The sequence below is a fragment of the Microchirus variegatus genome, assembly GCF_963457635.1.
Source record: "Microchirus variegatus genome assembly, chromosome: 21".
NCBI lineage: Eukaryota > Metazoa > Chordata > Actinopteri > Pleuronectiformes > Soleidae > Microchirus > Microchirus variegatus.
In genome coordinates, this window is record NC_139822.1 from 16,581,495 (window position 1) to 16,606,335 (window position 24,841).

Below are 24,841 nucleotides of genomic sequence, written 5' to 3' on the forward strand. Positions count from 1 at the left end.
GTTCTTTGGGTTCTCCTGGTGCAGCGACAGCGCTGTCACACATTAGCCCTGAGCATCCTCGCTGCCGTGCCGTTGTGTAGTTATGGGTGTAGCTGCAGTAACCTTCCCTCGTCTAATTCCCTTAATCATTGCGTTGTCTCGTCTCAAAGCAGTTTGCGGTAATGTTCCCCTCTCCTTGCGTTTGCCAGTGGAAGCGTAGAAGCAAGGAATGAAAATGCTTACTTAGTTTTTCCCATTAAAGACGCCACCAGGGAGGCGACGCAAGCGCTGCAAGGTGCAATAAAATACTCTACAGGCTGCCTTCTTTCTGTGCTTCTCTAATACTGAGCCCCGGGATGGTTTAGAATCCGCCTGCAGTGCTTAAATCCTTTCTGTTTGCTTGTTTTCCTTGTGTTTGCGGGGGTTTTCTCCAGGTCCTCCTTCCTCTTCCCGCAGTCTAAAGACATGCAGATAGTGGTTAGGGTAATTGGAGACTCAAATGTGAGTTTGTTTTGCCACCACAAAGTTTACACACATACAGTCTACTTCTAAGCAGGAGATCATCCATCCATCGTCTACGGCTTTATTTTCTTTTCCAGTCTTACTTTGCATTACCGTAACTATGCGACAGTTTGTGCTACCGGAAAAAAACGCTTTCTGAAAGCGTGGGGAAGTTGCACGTCAAAGCCAACGTGTGGTTAATTCACACAAGAAGACGGCGAATCAACGTCTTTGTCACCAGAGAGGAAAGAGTTAGAGTTAGTTTCCATGTTTTTGGCCTGTTTTTAGACATTGAGATAAAAAAAAAACCTCAAAGAAATTTTATTTTAAATTTTAAAGGTGCCATACGTAAGAATGTGGACAAAAACGGTTACTACATTCAAATTACCGAGGTTATTTAGGTTTCGTTTTCTGACGTAACTGGCAACCCGTGGTTGGGCGGAAGCTGAGTTTCTACTGACTGCAATGATTGGTAGACAGCGGTAGGTGGCGCCACATGCCAAAACATGATTTCAAAACATAAACATGATTTGCAGTCTGCAAAATATTTTCTTTAATGGGAATATTTTGGCTGTACTGCTATGAATATTATTCCTGAGTCTCCGTGACATATTAGGAGGATTTTATGGCCAGTTGCTTTAGATTTATTACATAATGCACCTTTAAATATGTTTTATACTGTTCAAATTTCAAATTTAACAAAATCTGGTGTTCATGTACAACTATAGGTGTTTTTTTGTTTTTTTTTGATTACACATAAATGATAGATAGGTTTTTGCAGATTGCTATCAACAAGAGTGCAAGTAAATCAACCATATGCTACATTCTTAGAAATAAGGGTTCCAAAAGGGTTCTTCTACAAGGGCTGAGGTTCTACCTGGAACCATTTGCTTCTGAAAAACCCTTTCCCGAATAAAGGGTTTTAAAAGGGTTCTTGGTGGAACCCTCCAAAAGGGTTCCAGGTAGAACCTCAGCCAGGCGGGCAACACTGAATATGGACTAGAGATTAGATTATCTTCCAGAGTTTTGGTGTTACTTTCACTTGCATTAGTTCTCGCAAAGAAACAAAGGGACAAAAGTAGTTTAGTTATTGATACTGAGATTTGCTACGAGTGAACGGAGTCATAGACGCTGCTCTCGACGACACGCTGTAAAGCTCAAGTCATGCACTGCAGCCTCAGGAGAGCTATTTACGTGAGGTTTGAGATGTTTAGCGGATATCACTGAGTCATTTATGATGTCACAGATGATATGTGCTGTGGGGAGCAGCAGCAGCAGCAGGTTCTTAGCGCTTTGCCACGTGAGCATTAGCACGTTCCTTTTTACACAGCAACACTGAGTCATGAGAGAGAGTGAAAAAAAACACTTGCTCTTCTCGCCAAACTTCCTCTCTTCCCATGTCTGCTGATATGTCACAGTGAGGGAGAGTATTACGCTGCAAGACTGTGAGGATAGAATCTCCACCACCAGACTATACAATACAGGGACAATTATTAGTCTTACACCTTAATACTAGAGAGCCATTACACAGAGAAATGGTGCATGTCCTCCAGTAATTGTCATGTAATGCTCGATCCAATCATATATGCTATAAAGTCAGTATAAGGACGCCTCTCTCTCTCCATCCATTTTCTACCTCTTTGTCTGTCTGTGACAGGCATATCTCGCTGACCGTTAGTCAGATCGCCCTAAGACTTTGGATATGGGTTGAGCATGGCCTGATGGTGTGCATTCTTGATTTTCAAATCTTTTGGAGTCATTTTAATTTTCACGGATTTATCACACTACACCAGGCAGGCAGCGGCTCATCAGCAGCAGCTGCGCTGTCTGGAGCGGGGAGGTGGGAGTGAAGAGGCTGTCCTCACGGTGGGTGAGACATTTTCACATGGTTCACTGCAGAACACGGTGTTATACTGAACCAACAAAGTCGGTGTCCATTCACCAATACGCGAGAACATATTTATTTTTGCATTAGCATGCTGCTACTTTGCGGCTAACTTTGCGAACCTGTTTCCAAAGGTAATGATTAGCATTAGTGTAGGGCTAACATAATACAAACACTGCTCAACCTCATTAGGCTAAACGCAAATGTTTTCATTTTATGATTAGCGTAGCTAGATGTTGTGGCTCACAGTCACAAAAGAGCTAGCTACACTAGTGCTAATCGAACTCCCACTATAGGAATACATACTTCCCACTTCCAGAGAGATTAAACTTACTCCTCAGTAAAATATGGTTTAGAGCTGCAACTGACAATTGAGACTAATTTCGATTTATCGTTTGGTGCATAAAATGTCACAAAATGTAAAAAAAAAAAAAAAGGTTGATCAGTGTTTGTCAAACCTGGAAATGACGGCGTTCTCGAATTTCTTGTTTTGTCCACAAACAATGATTTCTTTGTTATGTGGAGCAAAGAAACATAGACATTATTCACATTTAAGAAGCTGAAACAATCAGAAATCTTGTTTTCATCATGAAAAAAGCCTCAAACCGATTATCAAAATAGTTGACAATGGTCTCCTCTCCTTTTAAGAGGACAAAGACGGGGGGTAAAACTGCTGCCCAGCTGTACTTTGTTCTGCGGTGACTGACCATCTGTTTCCCTCTGTCTCCAGACACACAGTCACAGTGTGTGATCCATGCAGCCTCTGTACATGGTTGTTGTCGACTGTCAGGCAGCAGGGCCCTACAGTGATGATGATGATGGAGACTGTACGATAGTGTCACATGTTCTGCTGCAGTTTCTGTGTAAAGGGCCTTTTCCATTGATATTCTGTCTCCTTTCCCAATTTCCTTTTGCGGCGTTTCCATACCTTTCAACCCTCTCCCTGAGGGCCACTCGGTGCCACCCTCAAATCAATTTTCCGTCGAATCGCCAGATTCTTTGGCGTCGGATCACGACAGAGCAAATCTCACGACCTCAGAATGTGAGGCAGGAATCTTAATTTGATCACCACGAGTCTTTACTTGATAATGGGAACTGGCAACTTCGGCATGATTTTTTTTTATGAACAAGATATTTATACACACAGGCATCTCCAAGGTTTAGGGTGCAATGTAGCCTCATGTGCACACCTTTATTTTGTTGCTCCGTTGCGTGCCACTGCATCATGGAAAACAAATCCTTCTTGGATCGAGACAGGAAACGCTCGTCGTCGCTGTTGCTGCTGTCCTCCGGGAGAGCGTGTCATATGGTGTGTGTGTTGTTTTCCCTCTGCAGCGAGCGCTGAAGCTCAAACGCCGAGGTTACATGAAAGAGAAGCTCGGTGTAACGGTGCAATACAAGCCTCTCGGGACATATTGGGAGCGACACATAAAAAAAGGCAGGGAGGCAGAAAACAGGAACCATTCTGTTTTTATTGCAGAGTGGTGATTTGCTCTTTTCATCTCCTTGCTCTGGCTTCGTTCGTCGTTATCGTTATTTTTTTTTTTTGATTCCAGCTTTGCTGTAGTTGGTGCGGCACCTCCAGGATGGACTTTGCCAAATGTCCTGCTCGAGGTGTAACAGGCTGTTAAGAGTCAGTAGATGAAGTTTCGTCCTACAATCCCCGGGCTTCTTATCTTAGTGTAGTCATAGAGTTGATCAGTAAGAAAATATACATATTTGATCATTTTAGACCAAGCAGACGGCGCAGTTTGTGAACAGGCAAGGCAAGCAACTGCTTGGGGCCCCCCGAGCCGATAGGGGGCCCCCGACACTCGGAGCCTGAGGGCTGTTTTTACTGAAATGTGCAGTGACCAGCCGCCTCCCCGTCCCCCTTAAACAACAATGGGTGATTTGCAATGACATCTCAGTAGGAAACCTCCCTAAAGGGGCCCCACCTCACGTGTAATACATATCTTTTTTATTCAGTTTATATATGTTTTTTTTTTTCAGTTATTTACAGTATTTTATTGTTCTATATATTTATATTGTTTTATAATGTGGGTTCTTTACAGTGTTATGTATTTTTTACTAAGTTTATATAGTTTTTTAAACGCTATTTCCAGTATTTTATTGTTCTTTTCATTTATAGTTTCACATACTTTTTAATGACAAGGTTTTGCCATGTTATTTCATTCATTTCGAAAAAAAAAAAAAATTGAATTCATACATTTTTCGTTGGTGTCGTTGATTATTTATAACATCATGGTGATGAACACTGGTTGGAAGGAAGGGCCCCTACAGACTCTAGAATCGCCTCTGAGGATGCGAGGAATTCCTCTCATGAGCCTTGATAATGTCTCTGAAGTCTGAAATGGTGCTTTTACCATCATCTGTAACCTTCAATAATTCATTTGTGCTGCTCTCTGTGTAGGGCACCACTGACATACAGTGTTCCGCAGTGTTCTCTTTGGACGAGGAGGACGAGCATCCGTGACCTCGAGAGCTTTCTTTTCCTATAACTGTCGCTATGGAAAAAGTCTCGTCCAATGTCCCGTTATTCCCCTCGCGCCTCAGCAGATCACGATTGGCTGATGCCGAGGGCTGTAAGCGGGAGCTGCTCGCTCATTGATATGCTGTGGCGTCACTCGCCACAAGCCTCGGAGGAGGTTTTTTTTACGCTATCGTTGTAGTGCGTGCGCACGCACACACTACGCAGTGGGGATGAAAAATGCATGGATTTACACAATGAGAGTGAGAGCGTGTGCGATGGGGAGTGTCATCGTACAGGAAAATTCAATTCCACGGTGTCCTTGGAGACTCAATTCACAGACAGTTGAAAGAACGAGGCTTTCTTCACAGAGCTGGATTCTTATATACGTATTCTCCAAATTCAAAGGGTTATTATAGTTAACGAAAACTAAGTCTAAGGGCCAATTCCAATTCTTATCTTAATCCTCAAGCTCAACCCTCAATCTTAACTGGCCCTCAAAACCAAGTGTTGAGGGTTATTTTGTCACTTAGAAATGGGACACCCCCTTAAATGCAGATACGTCTTCAGACTGTGGGGGGCAGAATAACGCGAAAGCTGCGTCCAGTACGTCAACTCCAAAAAAGAAGAAGAAGAAGAACGCATTTACGTCATTCGTAATAACCTATCAGTTAGTTACAAGAGGATACAAATACGCAACAATGACGTAAGTAATCCATGAGCCTAAACTAAGATAATACAATGGTGCAATTATATATATCTTTATTAACAAAGAAAATACTTAATTTCTAGCGTACTCGTTTCGCTGCTTTCGGCGCCATCTTTGTTCTGTCAAAACACGATATGCATTCTGGGTAGCCCTTGCTCCCAAGGGTGGTCTCGGGAAAATCTCGATATTGAGGGCGATGCAGCCCTAAAACTTGGCCCTCAACTTAATTTTTCTGAGAATCGGGACAGCACTTGCACTAGAGGGAGCGCGCATTCTAAATAAAAACTAAACGGACACTACTAAACCATTTTGTTGGATGAACTAAAGCTAAACTGAGGATCCCCTCAGGTCTGACGCCGTCTTCAGATTTCGTAAACTTACCCCTTATCCTTAAACTGAAAGAGAGAGTATCTTCCTTTCTTTCTCACATCGTCTTCCAGTCTATGAATGATTGATAGTGGTGTGGCACTGGCATCCTCCTCCTCCTCTTCTTCTTCTTCTGCAGCAGTCGGAGAAAGAGAATCTGGCGACAGATTCAGAGAGAGAGAGAGAGAGAATGTCAGATGCTTAATTGAGCTTAAGTGTGGGGGGTAATGAGGCCATGTTGTGGGTTGGATAAAGTCAGAGACATGAGTCTGTATGGCACCGAGACAGGTGTGTGGATCGATGCTGTCCTTATCCTTGCACCTGCTCTCCCAGCATCACGACTGATTGATGTTACATGTTACAACGCACATTTGCCATATAGAGGGCTATTCATTTCAGACTGCATCCTCATATTGATCCAAAGCCATTAGCATTATACAAAGGGAATGAATTCGTACATACTGTACATGTTTTATTCTTGCAAATATCAAGATGAATGACTGTATTTATCAATGTAAAAAGACTTAATTAAATTGTTTGCCGTGAATCCTCACACTTTCAGGCATATTTTCTGGCTCGAGACACCTTTTTTTTTTTTTTTTGCTCAGTTGCCATGGTTACATAATGACAACTGAACCAGCTGCAGTCAGTGTGGCTGAAAAGCTCCAGACCCCTGGACATCATAGAACTCGTGTTATATGACACTTGTGTCAAAGTGCTCTTTTTGACGTGCAGTCGTCAGACTTGTCCACGATTAAGTTAAAGTTTCTTCTCGCGTCACGGCCAGATCTGCAAACAGCACAAAAGTAAAAGTCTCAGCCCGAGGCTGACGATATGAGACACGTGTATGAACGTCAACATGGTGATGACGTGCACGCCCAGAGAATTGCCACATTGGAAAATAAATAAACAAACGACACATGATTATAATCCCCTGCCTGCAGGTGCTAAACTCCTCCACTTTACTCTGTTTCTTACTTGCATCATGCTGCACCATAATTGAGTGCCTCTCTGTTACTACTGCTGCTGCACTCTGCTCTCAGCACAATCCTTTCTCACATTTAATAATGCAGCTGGCATTGCATTGTGCAGAACCCCCCCACCCCCCCCCCCCAACCAACCTTCCGCTTACGTACGTCCCACAGCAGCCCATATCAGCAGATTTCCGCTTGCGCTGCTATCACCGAGGGTAACTACCTATGGCCCGATTCAGCGTTTACAAAGCCAACGCTGTAAAAGCACAATAAACCCATTTTGCACAACGGCAGCAGCAGCAGCATCAGATGTTGGTTTTTAGCTGCTGTGACTGCAAACCCCCCCCTGCAGACACACAGTTATAGATATGACACAGAAATGTATTTTATTTATATTAAATTATAATAAATGCTGTATAAAATTTTTATACAGCATTTATCGTGTTTTTTGTCATGTAACCTTGTAAACATAAGTAGTGTTTAGAACGCCCGTAAGTACTTTTATACTTATATATCTATACACATATATGTATAATATATATATACTATTTATACATATATGTATATTATATATATATGTGTATATATATATACCTACGTATGTGTATATATATAGGTATATATATACACACACATATATAATGTATATGTGTATATATATAATATATGTATGCATAAAATATATATACTTAAAAATACTTATATACTATATACGAAATACTAAATACTAAACATATATATTTACATATATAAAAAAATATATACATATATTTACATATATATACAAAGAAAAAATACTTAATACTAAACATATATGTATGTACATATATAAATATGTATGTACATATATATAAAAATATATAAATATATATGTACATATATATACTTAAAAATACTTAATACTAAACATATATGTACATATATAAAAATATATGTACATATGTATATTTAGAAAAAATACTTAATACTAAAAATATATATGTACATGTATAAATATATATGTACATATATATAAAAATATATAAATATATATGTACATATACTTAGAAAAAATACTTAATACTAAAAAAATACTTAGTCAATTCAAATACACCGAGAAATATAATAAGTGTGTGTAATGTATGCAGATACAATTTCACGCATATTTGCTAATGCAGCATCAGCCGAGTCATTTTTCTTTCACGTGCAAAAATGCATTCATTCAGTTCCAGAGGCCATTATTTACTTTTAAAACACTGAAGTCAATTACCTTATCCTCATTTATGCCACATAAACAGCAGCGTAAACAGCCTGCAGGAGATTGGTTTGACTTACAGGGATCGGCCACGGTTGTGTGTGTTCGATCGCAGCCCCCCCCCCCCCACCTCGTAAACAGCCCAGCTCATTTTAATACGAAGATGCTGATAATCAGTTTCTTGTCGTGTTACAGTCGTAATAACGGTGATGTTTTGAAGCCGTATTCGGACGTGTTCTCTCTCTCTCTCTCTCGGCGCATGAAGCACACACTCACAGACACAAAGACTGAAATCAATTTTGTTTTTCGACAGGATGACGAAGTGGTGCTCCAGTGCGTGGCCTGCATCCAGAAGGAGAATCGCAAGTTGTGCCTGGCTGCTGAGGGTCTGGGCAACAGGCTGTGCTACTTGGAACCCACATCTGAGGCAAAGGTAGGCGCACCGACCCACTGACTCCTACCTCTTTGATGTTCACCCATGTTCTGGAGAACATTCAGTGCGAAAACGGAGATGCATGTGACGTTACTGATGTTGGATGAATGTGCAGTTACATAATCTGCACACACATAAACAGGTTACATACACTACCGTTCAAAGGTTTGGGGTCACTTAGAAATGTCCTTATTTTTTAAGGAAAGGCACCCTTTTATCCAATGAATATAACATTAAATTAATCTATACATTGTTAATGTGGTAAACGACTATTCTAGCTGCAAACGTCTGGTTTTTAATGGAATATGTGCATAGGTGTATAGAGGCCCATTTCCAGTGTTCTAATGGTACATTGTGTTTGAAGGCTATTGGATGATTAGAAAACCCTTGTTAAATCATTATTTCTGATCTTGACAATGTCTTGACTATATTTTCTATTCATTTTGCAACTCTTTTGATGAATAATTGTGGAAAACACACAAAACAATTGTATATAGGTGACCCCAAACTTTTGAACGGCAGTGTAAGTTCACCGTGTTGTGTCTTTCTTGGTTCAGGGACAATTCTGTCCGCTCACCCTCAGAACCCCCCTGTTGCACGTTTGATGGATCGTTTTAGGAACATCGCAGCTTTGTTGCAGCCGAGCGGAACGTTTTTGTGTGGTTTTTGTGCAAAGTTTTCCACCTGGAACCCTTAGTGTTACCAGGAACCCTTTTAAAACCCTTTATTCGGGAAAGGGTTTTTCAGAAGCAAATGCTTCCAGGTAGAACCTCAGCCCTTGTAGAAGAACCCTTTTGGAACCCTTATTTCTAAGAGTGTATTGGCTGTTGGAGAGGATCAGAAAAAAACCATTTGAAAGCATATCAGCTTTTTTTTTTTTTTTTTTACTTTTTAGTCAACAATAAGGAACCATAATCCCTTAATATTACTTGAGATGAATTGAAGACAGCGAGATGGTTCAGAGAGTCAGATTATTTTTACATGCTCATGATATTCTTCCGCTTTCAACAACCCCCCCCCCCCCTCTTCTCACAATGGAGTTCTGTCTGTGTGTCTGTGGTGGGGAAGGTTGGGTGGGTATTGCGGGCGCAAAGGGAGGGGAGGATTTCACCCTATATTGGATGGTAATTATACCTGACAGGCATGATGGATGCTCTCCCCTGTCTGCCACTTTGTCTTCATTGCCTGCTGTTTTGTTTTTTATTTTATGAAAAGGCGTCACCGCACCTTTGGGTGATTTGGTGTAGTAGTAGTCGTGATGGAGCACAGGACGAGAAGATGAGGTTGATTTACACATTTTAAAACGCCAATGGTCGATCTACAGTATGACTCAATATTATGTTTCCCCCGTTTCAAATGATTCTCAAAACCCATCGATATATATCGCACGCAAATCATGATTGTTTCCTCATTTCCGTGTCGATTTTAGCCGCTCGTCCAATTCAGCTGGAGAGGAGCTGTATCACGTCCTCCTGACCCTGTCTCAGGAGACAGAAATAGAGATGTGATTTATCCCGAGCCATCCTCTACAGCTACACACTCATTCCCACCACACGCGATTGGTCGTAAACCAAACGCCAGGGCATAGCCAAGCTGCTTTAAAGCTGTCTGGATACAGCTCCCCCCTCTGGAATGGTGGATGCACTGCTCCTCATTATCAAAACATTGTTTTAACAGTGTTTAAAAAGAGTTTCGTCACGACTCCCCGCCGCAGTCCCTTTAATGACTTTGACCCGGAGTCAGACCCAGAGTCAGAAGACACTGTCGCTTGTGAAACACCTCCACAATGGATGTTATTCTTCTTCTGCGGGTTCAATGTACGCAACCGGATGTACCCGGACTAGTGCCCGAAGCAGGAGGATCTGCTGTTTACGTAACCGGACCGGGTTTCCTCAGAGATCTCGCTGAGCCCGAGATTACAATAAAACACGGCGTTCTCAGCAATGGCTGAACTGTTCGTTTCGAAACTTCAGTACTTCGTAAACAAGGTAATGACGCAGATACACACTAAAAAACGGCGTTAATTTGAACTTCTGGTCTCGGTCCGCTTTAATGTCTCTCATAATAAACACACCATTCAAGTTGTGATTGTAACACCAACTTCGTGTCGTGCAAAGTTTGCAAACGAGGTTATATTCACCTGTGTGAGTCGCTCCAGTTGTGGAGGAGTTGGAGATGTTGCGTAAGGAGGCCAGGGAGGTTTGTTTTGGTCGCTGTCATTAATCTTGTAGCCGTATCTGCATCCTCGCTTCCCCCCCGTTCTGCCAGTGATGTTTCCCTCTGTCCTCTCATGTGTTGTCCTGGCGCTGCCCTGGTTTTAGGAGGCAATTAGTTTTCTAATCATTCTCTGTCCGACGGCTTGAGCACACACTGACCACAGAGCTCTTGAGCTGCTCATGAAGTACCTTTTAATGAATATACTCGCTCGCTCAATTAAAGCAAACTTAGTTCAAGTGCAAGTGGGCATCTATATATTATTTCCCTATGGATTCGGGGAGCAAGTTTAAATTTTTCCCTGCTATTTTCTTAATTTAGAGTAAAGGTTTTAACCTTATGTTAAACCCATTAATTTAAAATGACCAATAATAGGTTTGGAGAGCTGCTGTCATAATGCTAGTGATGTCAATGGGGGTGTTGATGCTCACTGAATGCTTCTCATCGAACAGCTTCATCATTCGTCCCACACTTGATAAGACAGCAAGAAAATATGCCAAATAATATTGGTAAATGTCCAATTTGTCCCTCTGAGCTTGGAAAATACGATAGGAAAAAGTCTAACATTCTTTCTTGCCAAGAGCAAAAACACGAAGCTACCGCTAGCATTCGGCTAGCTTAGCTTAGCAGCTGGAAAAGGGGTTGAAACAAACAACCAAGGCTCATAGTACCTTATGTTAAACCCGTTAATTTAAAATGACATATACTAGGTTTGCAGAGCTGCTGTTATAATACTAGTGATGGCTCATAGTATCTTTTGTTAAATCCATTAATTTAAAAGCAGCTGTTGTCATAATGCTAGTGATGTGAATGGGAGTGTTGATGCTCACCGAATGTCGCACAGCGCATGCGCCTCGTCGAACAGCCGCGTCGTTCGTCCCACACTTGATAAGACAGCGAGACAAATTATGCCAAATAATAATGGTAAGTGTCCATTTTATCCCCGTAAGCTTGGAAAATGCGTTCGGAAAAAGTCTAACTTTCTTTCTTGCCAAGAGCAAAACACGAAGCTACCGCTAGCATTCGGCTAGCTTAGCTTAGCAGCTGGAAAAGGCAGCTAGTGATGTGAATGGGAGTGTTGATGCTCACCGAATGTCGCACAGCGCATGCGCCTCGTCGAACAGCCGCGTCGTTCGTCCCACACTTGATAAGACAGCGAGACAAATTATGCCACAAAATAATGGTAAGTGTCCGTTTTATCCCTGTAAGCTTGGAAAATGCGTTCAGAAAAAGTCTAACTTTATTTCTTCCCAAGAGCAAAACACGAAGCTACCGCTAGCATTCGGCTAGCTTAGCTTAGCAGCTGGAAAAGGGGTTGAAACAAACAACCAAGGCTCATAGTACCTAGTCGTAAAACATTACAAATGTAGTTTTTGCACTTTGTATGCAGGTTAAACAAATACAATTATGCAGTGGTTTCACCCTGCTCCATGTCTTAACAATAAACTTTAACAATAAAGGCTGTAGCTTCAGCACCTAAAGCTACAGTCATTACACTTGATTTTGTACACATTTCCTTTATGTCATGTTTTACATAATGTTATCAGTTGTGAACTTTTCGTGGCCCCCAATAAGATGGTGAAAGGTGACAGTGAGAGAAAGGGTGCTTTCTATTGTCCTGTATGAAGCCAGAGTCTCTGAGTGAACCTGGCAAGTGCATTTGTAGGCCATAAATATTGCTACTTCTATTACAATAGAATTTAACATATGAGTTGAATGTGCATGTGAAATTTGAGCTTTCTGGGCTTCTATAGCTCTGTTAGACATACAGGAAGTGAAGTTGTTGAAAACTTGTGTGTTCAATAAAGACTGAGCGTCTCATGCCGTTCTTTTAGTGGATATATATCCACTATAGTTGCCATATTATGTAAAGCACTTTGTGCTACATATTTGTATAAAAGTGCTCTGTCAGTAAAGTTTGATTGATTGATATGTTTTTTTAATCTGAGACCCACTTTTGTGTTGTTGCAGTATGTTCCTCCAGACCTGTGCATCTGCACCTTTGTGCTGGAGCAGTCTCTGTCGGTGCGGGCCCTTCAGGAGATGTTGGCTAAGAGTGGACAGAACAGTGAAGGGGTGAGTGATGCTACACACATAAGATGTTAAGAATGTGTTGATAATCCACACTTCAGCTCTCCATACATCATCCCTGTGTCATGAACTGTATGTCAATGGTCTGTATTCCTATTTCAAACATCACATATTTAAAAAGTCAGCTAAGGTGAACAATCTTTGTTACTATAAAGAGGTCACAATAGGCCTATAATGTTGACCTTATCATGATATTCATGATATCATGAAAGCACTCAAGCCCTTGCCAAGAAAGCTTAGTTTCCATATGCGGATCACTGTGAAAATCTAATATCTTTTCCCTTGGACCATAACGTCGTACACCCACAGAAAATGTCATCAAAATACTTCCCGAGTTACGCTGCACATACACACAAATGGGGGCAAAAAATATCCATCTTGGCAAGAGATAGTGAAGGGAATACTTTGACATTAATGTTGCTGTATCAGAAGTGCAGCAGGCACTTTAGCCCAAGCCTCCAAGGACAGCAGCATCATTTATCTACATCCAAAAATTTAAAGGAGAAAAGCTGACAACACATTTTTTTCCCCCAGTTAACAATATAATAAAAGGAAAGAGGGGAGTTTGGTGAAGGGAATCTGCATATAATCAATACACTGTAGCTGAATTTGTAATCAACACCCATTCATCATGGTATTCTCTGCTCCTGTTTCAGTCATCTTCTTGCAAGTGTGTTTCCCTCTCTTCCTCATTGTTGTGACAAATGTTTAACTCTCCCATCTTCTCTTTATCTTCTACTTTCCGTGTATAATCTCTCCATCCTCTGCATGATAGACATGCGGCCCGGATCGATGGGTATGTTCATCACTCATAACATTCTCAATTCAGCCATAATGCATGAACGCAGTAGCTCAGACACAACACCTCCACTGAGCTAGTTCTGCTTGTCTACTATAACACGTTATCATCCAACTGTCTTTGCATCGGAATTGTAGGAATCCTGGTTTTATGCAAACACCTGACCATGCTTTGAAATAACTGATAAGCATATAGATTTTTTTTTTGTGAACACTGGGTGAGTAGATTGTGTTTGAGCTCACGCTTAGCTGACAGAGACAAATTGAGTTTGGTACAGACTTCGCCAATAGGGTTTCTCACAAATATCAGCTCTCGCACATCTCGGCTTCCACTGCTGGAGAACTAAAGCGGCGCTGATGCTGGATTAGCGTCAGATTAACTATTGGTCTCATCCTTGGGGGTTTCAGATGGATATTCATGACAGTATCAATTGTTTCACCCGTCGCAATAGGATTAGCTTTCATTTGTCGCAGTAGCTTCTTCTGCTCATGTTTGGCTGGACACTGTGAGATGATGCAAACGGCTGCGAACGATTGAGTTCGAGTGAAAGAAATGCGGTCTCAGCATTACACGGAATCTTTACCTTTAGAACACGCGTCGATCACAGGGAGAATTTCCGTAAATCGTCCGTTGTCAGTGCTCACGTATGACTTCTGAGGTAAATGGAATGCGTCAGAGCTGGAGCTGCGTAAATGAGGAAAGTCAAAACCGTTGCTTCCATAATTACACAGCAGGGAATTGTGAGCTGCAGCAGAGAAAATGGGGTTTTCAAAAATGAAATGCTAAATTAAAGCTCAAATGGATCAAACTCATCACCCTTGCACCAGCACATTTTAAGGTCATTATTTATGCCATGCCAATTTATAGATATTCATGCACATATTACAACATAGTTTTTTCAAATGCATTGTGGACACAATTTATTTGAATCATTTTCTGGCAAATGATCTCAGACATCCTTAGGTGCATTCTTTTTTTATCAGATTTCGTTATCGCGTATCCATTCATCGTTCAGTCTGCGCTGAAAGTCACCAGTGGAAGCGCCATTAAAGGGGAACTGGAGGTTGAAAATGTCTCGAGAGTCTGAAATCAATACGTCATTGAGCAGATGGGCTTATCAATCGACAGTGGTTGAAGCTGGAAAGCCATGCTGTTTTAGCCAGAAGGCACAGACACACACACACACAGACAGGGAGGACCTGTAGAGACACCACACTCATTGCTCGTGTAAATGCCAAACCCTATTTAGCTCAGCTTCCAAAAGTGAACACTTCATCTCATCCAAAAAAAAGTACTGACCCATTCGATTTGGCCGGTCAAAGGGGCGCATGATGAACTCAGTCTGTCAAAAAGACAGAGCTGCTCTGTGACGCTCTCTGATGGTGCTCGTGTTTCTCTGCGGTCGCTGCTGCTGCTGCTGCTGCTGCCACCGCTTTTGTCTTTTCAGCTCAGTGTTATTAGCTTGTGGCTCTTCTTCTCGCAGCCTTTTATTGAGAGAAACCGCAGCCATGCAACGCATATAACGCACAGATCAGGAGGCTGTGTCCTGCTAAATGTCACGTCTTTATACGGTGAAAAGGATCAATAGCAGGACCACAGTTCATAGCCCGTTTACTTGATCTGGTAATCTTTCCCTTTATGGTTAATTGAGCCACGTTTAATACGGTTTGTTGATTTTTTTGCTGCTCACTGATATGAGGGCACAAAAAGAGACCCTCGCTGTGCCCCGATCTGTGCACTGCTCTTCTTAGCCACAAGATAACGGAGTGAGCAGGAGATGTGGCTTTTATTGGTTGTGGTGACTGCAGCTGGATGTGCCTCGCTGCATTAATCTCAGTACCCCAGCCAGCGTGCAGCAGTAGCCAGAAGCACGAAAGAAGAAGTTTGGGAGCTGGTGCGGCAGTTTGCACGACACAACTGCATCAGATCACAGGCCGGGCTATTGTCCCAGCAGCCAATAACGAGGCAGGGATAGAGTAAGAGAAAGGAGACGAAACAGAAAGAAGGAGAGGATGTGTTAGGAAGGATTATTTATATACATGGTATGATACATGACTCATTTTGTAAACGGAACGTGTTAGGTCCATATCATTAGTATCCCGTAGTTTAACATATTGTTTTGCATAATTTCAGACATACTGTCCTCTAGGCATTTACATTCTCTTATAAATGCCTCACACTTTCCTAAATCCCTGTCAAAACCGAGACTTTTTGTTAATCACATTTGGCCCCGAGGAGTTTCATGATAAAATAATAATAACAAAAAAAAAAACAGCAAAAGGCTTTGAACAACAGTAGTTATAAATAATGACACTCTTTTTCACTTTAATGCTTCCTAGAGGCTGATAAGGAAGGTGAGTAACATAGAAAAGAAAGACAAACAATCCCTTTTTGCATCTCTCCGGGTAGAGTTGTCATTCAGCCCCCTTCCTGCATCTTAACTGAACGGCATCAATTAGTGGAGTCTTTCCTTGCTAATGGTGACATTGCATCGGAGAGACTGACCGTAGCAGCGCATCCTTCCCACATTCCTGCCGTCGGAGTGGTGGAAAGATGACCCGGTATCCTGTTTCGCTCCGGGATACAGGTGCCAGATACACCATCTCCTGTGACAGTTCGGATTGCATGTCTTCATTGGTGAGATGGAACCTCAAACCCCTTTTCAGGAGATTATGTCTCTTGCGGCTTGAGGTCATCGCTCCTTGCCAAGGTCAACATTCAGTCTCAGGGGTCGGGGTGTAGATTGAAGATCTTTTGTCTGGAGCCTGGACTGACACATAACCCTGTGTTTGTGTGCATTTTTTTGTGTCGATTTTTCTAGGCAGCACAGAGTGGCGGACACAAGACGCTACTGTACGGACATGCCATCCTCCTGCGACATTCTTTTAGCTCCATGGTAAGAGATTGAACACATTATTTACCAGTGCTAGCAGGGTCACCTGCAGAGGAGCAGTGTGTGTGAGTGACCGCTCTGTCTCATATGGTTTTGTTGTGTGTTGACCACAGTACCTGGCCTGTTTGAAGACATCAAGGTCACAGACTGATAAGCTGTCGTTTGATGTCGGCCTACAGGAAGACTCAACAGGTAAAACGGCTCGGATACAGTTTGCTTTTATCTTCCTCTTTTACATCTGGTCCTTTGTGACTATCGCTCTCTCCCTGTACCGCGTTTGGTTCATGTTAGCATTTCACCGTGTCAGTTAATGTTCCCTGTGTAGCGCATGTAGCTCATGCAGTGTTTTTTTTTTTCTTCAGTGATGATTGCATCTTTGCTGCTCATTTGTTCCCTGTCACGATACCTGAAAAAAGGACTTCTCATCTCTATTCATAATTTTTTCATCATGTTTTTGCTCTAGATGAGCAAATGCATTGTTGCCATGGTGCATTCAAATGAGTCCAGGTTGTTTCAGGTTATTTCAGCCCACTCTGGCTCTTTTATTACATTATTAGTAATTACAGAATATATATGTATATATGTATTGTTTAACCATTAGGGGAGGCCTGTTGGTGGACGATCCACCCTGCCTCCAAGCAGAGATCGGAAGGCGAGAAAGTGCGCATTGGTGATGACCTAATCCTTGTCAGCGTGTCGTCAGAGCGATATCTTGTAAGTTTATTTTGTGTTGTGTAATATTGATACTGCAGCTACGATGTGTGTGTGTTTGTGTGTGTTTGCATAATGTAGAGAGTTTGCATGTTCTCCACGTTTGTGTGGGAGTTTTCTCTGGCTTCCTCCCGCAGTCGGGAAAAGCACGCAGAGGTGAACTGGTCACTCCAAATTGACCGTAGGTTAGAAATATGATAATAAAACTATGGAGATGTTTACAGTCAGAGGGTCACGGCCAGGCGAGCACTCTAACCTTACAGTCACCAATGTCAGCAAGTTTGTATGTCACCCCACTATTAAGTGGTGTGTGGGGACAGGCAGCACCTGAAGCAATAGACGATGAACAGCTGCCACATTATTCCTGTCACATAAACACTGTGGACAACACACAACACGCACACACATCATTGCAGCCTCCCAGATGGTATAAATCCCTAGACATCCATCTGCTAGTCAGCTTTATCTTTCCCTCATCACTCAGTGATAACCTGAGAGTTTTCCTCCGAATCAGCTATCACAGAGTGCTCAAACCGTTTGCTAAGTTTTCATCTTGAATCATTTGATCCATCCCAAGAGGCAGTGTGTATTTGTTGTCATGCTAGTGCCAAGAGAGAGTTCTTAAATTAGTCATTATGTGACACTTTGACACATCATGTACTGTAACTTGAATAGTTGTATGTAAATATTCAATCTTTCCTTGTGTCTGGCAGCACTTGTCCATCTCCAATGGCAATATCCAGGTGGATGCTTCCTTCATGCAAACCCTGTGGAACGTCCATCCCATCTGCTCCGGCAGCAACATAGAGGAAGGTAGAGGCTTCAAACTAAAAGAGAATCATTGCCCTTTTATTTAATTGATCAAAATCAAAGAATTACCTTTGTGTGTGTCATTCATATAACAAACGACATGGATCAGAAAATAGTGGAGGACTGTATCCAAAGCTCTTCCTTCTTCTCCGTATATCCACGACCCACTTTTGTGATCTAGATAGTTGCATTTTGCGGGTTGAGATGACAAAATATAGCAACAACAACAACAACAACAACAACAAAAAAGCTATGTCATGACTCAGCATGTCGAAAAATCCTCTATTTTTCCTTTCCCAATAGGCTACTTGCTCGGCGGCCATGTGTTGCGGATGTTCCACGGACACGACGAAGTACTTACCATCCCGGGATCGGACCAGAGTGAAGAGCAGCAAAGGTTGGAAACACGACGGTTGGCATTATAGCACATGAGAAACTAAGTGACCTGTGAGCGACCGTGGGATTTAACGACGCTGTAACACGTGGCTCTCCGGGACGCCAAAGTAATGGCTGAATTATTTTTATCTACAGTATTAAAAGTTAGTGCCAACACAGGTAAGGTAGGTCACCGAATAGTGGCACACAGGGCTGGAAATGGGTCAAAATAACGGACAAGGACCTCACACATACACAGTGACACAGGGAGAAAGAGAGAAATTCTATTTTTAGAACAGTGAATGGCAAATATGGGGGCAGGACTAGATATTAATTTCCAGCTTTGACTTTTCTCCCAGACTTGTCCTTGAGATCCAGCAGAAGCAGCGTGGCTCTTCTTCGGAGGTCTTATAATTTTTATGGCGCAGATCAAACACACTCCAGGCTGTCAGCAGGGGGGGAAGGGGGGGAGGGGGGTGATGAGCGGCTCCCTTTATCTTTGGACCTAGTCACCCTTATCACCGATAAACATAGTCGCTCCGAGTTATCAGGGCACACGTGTCTCTGTTTGAAGGATGTTGCGCTGAAATCCGTAGAGTAAATACAGATCCTGTCTGTGTCTGAGTTGGCCGTCCTCACCGTGAATACCACGATGACAAACGAGGGTAAACAAGTGGTGCCCTTTCTAAGCGAGAATGAACGACCTTAAAGAGCATCAGCGGCGATTATAGATATCGAACGCAATCCACAGACAGATCACCCACTCATGCTCCTTCTCGCATTCCCCAGGATAGTCAACTATGAGACGGGTAAAGCCGGTGCCAAGGCCAGGTCCTTGTGGAGGCTGGAGCCACTCAGAATCAGGTGGGTTATTTGTCACGTGACCTGGTATCTGTTCCCGCCCTTTCACTATTTTTCATTTCCCATCATTCTCCTTTTTTTTTTTACCCCCTATTGCACACTGTCTGCAGTCTTGCCATTTTTCTCTCTCTGCACCCATTGTTCTTTTCCTGTCTCCCCCTCCTTTGATTTAACGCAGCACTGTGGCATCTCTCTTGATTTTCCTCCTCTGCTCTTTCTTCTTTCCCTCTGACCCCCCCCCCCCCCGTCTCTCTCTGTCACGTATTTAGTGAAATAAAAGCGAGCTGATTAGATTTAAGAAATTATTTCAGCCACTTGTTAATTATTTCAATGTAGGGCGTTTATATCAGCTAATTAGTGTTTATGAAATGCAATTTTTTTCATTTTCTCATTTTGACCTTGAGCAGCTGGAGCGGGAGCCACATTCGCTGGGGCCAGGCTATCCGCCTGCGTCATCTGACCACTGGTCACTATCTGGCTCTGACTGACGACAGAGGGCTGGTGCTGCAGGATCGGGAGAAGTCAGACACTGTCGCCACAGCCTTCTGCTTCAGAGCGTCTAAGGCAAGGACACACACACACACACAGATACAAAGGCGCAATCACACATGGATGTCTGCACTTGACTGCCCGCTTTTTCTCAAGGTGACTGGTTTCACACCGAACCAACCGCCATTATACGCCGTTTTGAAGGCGTTACACACTATCTTTTCTTATTCAAGGACAATGACATTTGCAAGTGTGAATCAATGAGAGTTTCACCATTTAGGCTAATTTTGCTGATCTCGCTGCCTCTCACTGAAGCAACCATTTAGCTGTACTCTGTATAATGGAGTTAGAGATATAGCGTGCGATTGTGAGCAAATTAGTGACCCTTTCATTGTGGATGTAAAGCTTTCATTGTAGAATTAAAGTGAAGTCATTTATCATGGTTTGCATTCATTGTAATAACAGGACTAATACAGTCGCTGTGTTGGCTTGAGCCTTAAACAGCACATGAGATTTTGGTTGGTGGTTTGATTTTGAGAGGCACGCAATGTCTCTCTTTTGTAGTGTGTGTGTGTGTGTGTGTGTGTGTGCGCTCCTTTCACAGTGACAGCTTGGACATGTTCATTGTCATCTCTCTCCCCTTGTGCAGGAGAAGCTGGAGCAGAGCCCCAAGAGAGACATCGAGGGCATGGGGTTGGCGGAGATCAAATACGGGGACTCGCTCTGCTTCATCGCACACATGGCCACGGGACTCTGGCTCTCCTATCAGGCACCTGATGTCAAATCGGCCCGTCTGGGTCCCCTCAAGAGACGAGTGAGCACCGACGACACACACACGCACTTTTTTTATCATCTTCCAAAATAAAATGCAGAGCGGATAGAAAAACAAATAAGATTAACAAATAAATGAGATTCCTTGGAGCATATAATTACTTTCAGGGTAATGAGCTGATTGAGTTAAAATGACTGTCTGTTAGTAGGTTTTTTTTTTTTTATGTCTCCCAAGACTAAATATAAACCTTGTCCCTTGGCTACTGTGACAGGAGTGATAATGTGATAGAGGTGCGCCTGTGGTAATGTGTTTGACAATGTGTCCTCCATGTAAATGCGGCCAGATAGCCTGTAGTGTCAGCACCTGTGTTCCAGACATTATGGCTTAGTGCTAGTCGAGGACGTCTGGGGACTTTCTCCTCATTAAAAACATTCCCCCACTCTTCAAATATCACCTCCTAGCGCCGCAACCGAGCGTCTCACACTATTCTCTTCTCTCGTCGGTTCCGTCTCAAGGCGTGCCTTCATTCTGAAGGTCACATGGATGACGGCTTGACCCTGCAGCGCTGTCAGCACGAGGAGTCTCGCGCCGCGCGCATCATCCGAAACACCACGTTACTCTTTAACCGATTCATCAGGTACGTTGAAGAAATAAATGATGCAATGATTTCCTCACTAGTGAATTCAGTGACATAATATATTGCCCAATTAGCCACTTTATTATGCTGTCTTTGGTGAGGTCTGGAGCTTAATCGATTACTAAATTAATCGGTTTGAAGCTTTTTTCATGATTAAAACAACATTTCTGATTGTTTTAGCTTCTTAAATGTGAATATTTTCTTTGTTTCTTTACTCCACATAACAAAGAAATTATTAACTCTGAATCATTTCCAGTCATTTCCAAGTTTGACAAACACTGATCAACGTGTTTTTTTTTTTTTTTACAATTTCTGACATTTTCTGGACCAAGCCATTAATCAGTTACGAAAACAATCGTTGCAGCTCTAGTGAATTAACAGAAGAGCCACATAAGAGACGGTGGAGTTACTACAGATGATTTAACTCAGAGTCCCTCTGAGTCACCTCATCATTAAATTATAGCTAGAGTCTAAATATCCAGACATCTGAAAACCTCCATAGACTCTCAGACAGTCCACCGTAGCGTGATATAACATCCCCACAGACTGTGAACACACACGTTGGAGAGTTCTGGGTTTTCACTGAGTAGTGGTCCTCAGTGGTCAAATCATGCATTTCCAAATGGCAAACGGCTGCAGTGGCGCAGTGGAGGCTTCCTCTCTTCCTTATTTGTCATCAAATGGTCCGTTGTCCCCCCGGGTTGAGCTCAGTGGCACTCATGTCGGAAACATGTGAGAATCTATCAGGCTCCCCTGCGGCTGTGACACACACATCCCCCCCCACACTGCTCCCGAGCGTACAACAAGAGCTATTTTTAGCAGGCGAGCAGAAATCACTATTTCAGCATGGATGAACCTGTGGGCTAAACATGACGTTAGTCATCTCAGCCTCCAAATTACAGCGTTTGTAGCGGAAATTAAACGTGTTTGTGATGGAACAGGAGTGCGTTGAATGCAGCATAAGCTCACAGACGTCAGCGGGGACTGACGATGCATCTCAGTGAGGGGTTTTCTTGTGAATACTGATGTGCTCGTTCTGTCTTGCCCCTCGCAGAGACCTGGACTGTCTGGGTGTCAAGAACCGGACGCTGGTTGCCTTGCCTGTCGAGGAGGTGCTCCAAACCCTCAATGACCTCATCACCTATTTCCAGCTCCCCGACGCCGAGCTGGAGCACGAAGAGAGGCAGATCAAGCTGCGCTCGCTCAAGAACCGACAGAACCTATTCAAACAGGAAGTGAGTGCCACTGTCGAGAGCGACGCAGTCACTCATAGTCCATGATATTTCAATTTCTAAGAGTATAAGCGGTTCTGCACTGCAGCGAAATATAAAAAAAAAAAAAAAAAGAGTGAAGGGCTGTCATTGAAAGGACTGAATATGAGTGAGGAGTGAGCCAAGAGCAATGACAACATTGCAAAAGACAAAGTACATGAAATCACTTGGTTCTTTTTGGTGCGCTTCAATGATACTTAGGGAGGCACTGTATTGGAGGGTATCAGCAGTTTCGGTGCTATAAGTTTTCCTGAGGCTGGCACGAGTGCACTGAAGCTTTCTGCTAAGCGTCTCGGACCTAAATTGCTTTCATCAATTACAAAATGTCAGCCGCCTCACTGAAGGGGGGGGGGAGGGGTACCCAACGATATCCACTGTCCAAACTCTTCCTAATTCTCACAGGCTATTACACTGTGTCACAATGTCCTCAGGCCAACATACCTAAATGTGATCGAATTAAGTGGAATCATAAAATAATAATCCTCGTCGTAAAACACTGCGATTCAAAATCATGCGTATTCCGACCGTTCATCTTGCACCATTTATCTGTCTCACTGCGTTAACACGCCAAAATAGCACATTGCCATCCCAGCCCGGCTAATTTACATTTAGAAGGTCAATTTGTCAGTGCACTCAGCTGACCAGTGGGTTTTTCCCTGTCCTGGTGTTGTAAATCGTCTGGAAATGTATATTTTTCATTTCACACCCTCCACAGTATCTGATCACTATGGGTATTTCTCTGTAGTATAGATCACATCACAGCCACCAGATGGTGGACCACAAGGAAACTATGACTTAATACTGTATGGAATCATGTCAGTGGTATAAGATATGGATATTCTTGTGCTTGAATGAATACATTTTAATCTCAAGTTGCATCTATGTGTATTTCCAAGGGCATGCTGACTCTGGTGTCCAACTGTATCGACCGCCTGAACGTGTACAACAGTGCGGCCCACTTTGGGGAGTGCGCGGGGTCCGAGGCTGGAGCAGCATGGAAAGACATACTGAACCTGCTGTATGAGCTGCTAGGTGAGAATCTCATCACACACATACAGTATATATACACACAAACACAAACTCCTTTTTACTGTAATAAGATATATTATAGATACATATTATAGACATTCCCTGCATTCCCTAGCCCCTTACTCTGACCTTAACCTAAACCCAATTCTCACTCTAACCCTAAACAAAGTATTAACCCTCAAAAAACACTGACAGAACATGAGGACCAGCCAAAATGTCCTCCCTCCCTATGGTTTATGTTTATTCTCACAAAGAATCTCCAACCTTAACCATAACACCTAATACCCTAACCCTAATTTTAACCTCACCACATTTCAAATCTAAGCAGTAAACATCAGCAGTTTCAGGGTTTTGGGACTACTGGTCCTGACAAGGTCAGTGTTTATTCCAGAAGGCCCTAAAGAGATCACACACACACACACACAATTCCTCACTGTAATCAATCACTAAGACGAGATTCCTCAGGATAATTTCAGGATGAAGGAGCTGCAAGTGTGGCGCTTCACTGGTGATGAAGAACTGTGCTGACCTGGTATTTACAGATGTCTCACCCCGAAGGATTTCATTTTTGAGAGAGCCTTCTCTCATTGTTGGGCAAAAGACTCAGAAAAGAGCTTTCCACGTTTACGTGATGTGCTTCCAGGGGGTCACAGCAAAATCAGTCAACACACACACACACACACACATACAATCACAAACAGCTGTCGCCAGACTGGCCAGATGGCTCCTTGACCACTGGATGTCAATGTTCATCACTGTCTTGGCTGTTTTCGCGTGTGTTTACTCGCTCTTGCTGTGCATTTTATTTCCCTACAACACACAATGTCATCAGTCCAGCCTTTTCAGGGTTCTCGCTTTAACCTCCTTCTTTCCGTGGCATATGCTCTGTCAGATATAGAAGTATCACTAAAAAATGACCTGGCAGGGAACAATATAAATGTGTATATGTTTTGCTCTTTAGGTTAATATGAAAATCCTGCTGTTATGCATCTGATAAATGCAGTTTTTTTTGTCCATTATGCCTCTCGCTTGTAGCATAAAGAGAATTTCTTGCAGTCATGTTTTGTATATGTCACATTTTTCACATCTTCATGTGAGGTGTATCTGTCATGCTGTCATGCTGCAGCCCCTCTGCCCTCCAAGTCTGTCCTTCACATTCTTATTTACACCCATTTCACCTTCCAGCTCCCCATTAGAGGTCCATCCACGTCTCTCCCTTCCTCCATTCCCTCCTCCACACACCTGCTCCTGCGCAGTGCTAAGTGGATGTAGGATGCCTTTCTGTCTGTCTGTGAACAGTGACCACGTCTTTTGTGCTAGTACACATGCAGATGTGTA

General features: G+C 42.8%; 1 protein-coding gene across 1 annotated transcript in view; it reads left to right on the forward strand.

Annotated features, from left to right (window-relative positions):
- The window catches only part of LOC310942645 (ryanodine receptor 3), a gene marked incomplete at both ends in the record, with an annotated part of 89,156 nt that overhangs the window by 10,394 nt on the left and 53,921 nt on the right, over positions 1-24,841 (forward strand). Inside the window, 13 exons of the mRNA XM_083908059.1 lie at positions 8,432-8,551; positions 12,737-12,841; positions 16,477-16,551; positions 16,662-16,740; positions 17,150-17,262; positions 17,973-18,072; positions 18,373-18,466; positions 19,234-19,308; positions 19,713-19,869; positions 20,444-20,608; positions 21,082-21,203; positions 22,258-22,438; positions 23,371-23,506. Coding sequence (XP_083764185.1) covers positions 8,432-8,551; positions 12,737-12,841; positions 16,477-16,551; positions 16,662-16,740; positions 17,150-17,262; positions 17,973-18,072; positions 18,373-18,466; positions 19,234-19,308; positions 19,713-19,869; positions 20,444-20,608; positions 21,082-21,203; positions 22,258-22,438; positions 23,371-23,506 — 1,522 coding nt within the window. The remainder of the gene's footprint in view (positions 1-8,431; positions 8,552-12,736; positions 12,842-16,476; positions 16,552-16,661; positions 16,741-17,149; positions 17,263-17,972; positions 18,073-18,372; positions 18,467-19,233; positions 19,309-19,712; positions 19,870-20,443; positions 20,609-21,081; positions 21,204-22,257; positions 22,439-23,370; positions 23,507-24,841) is intronic.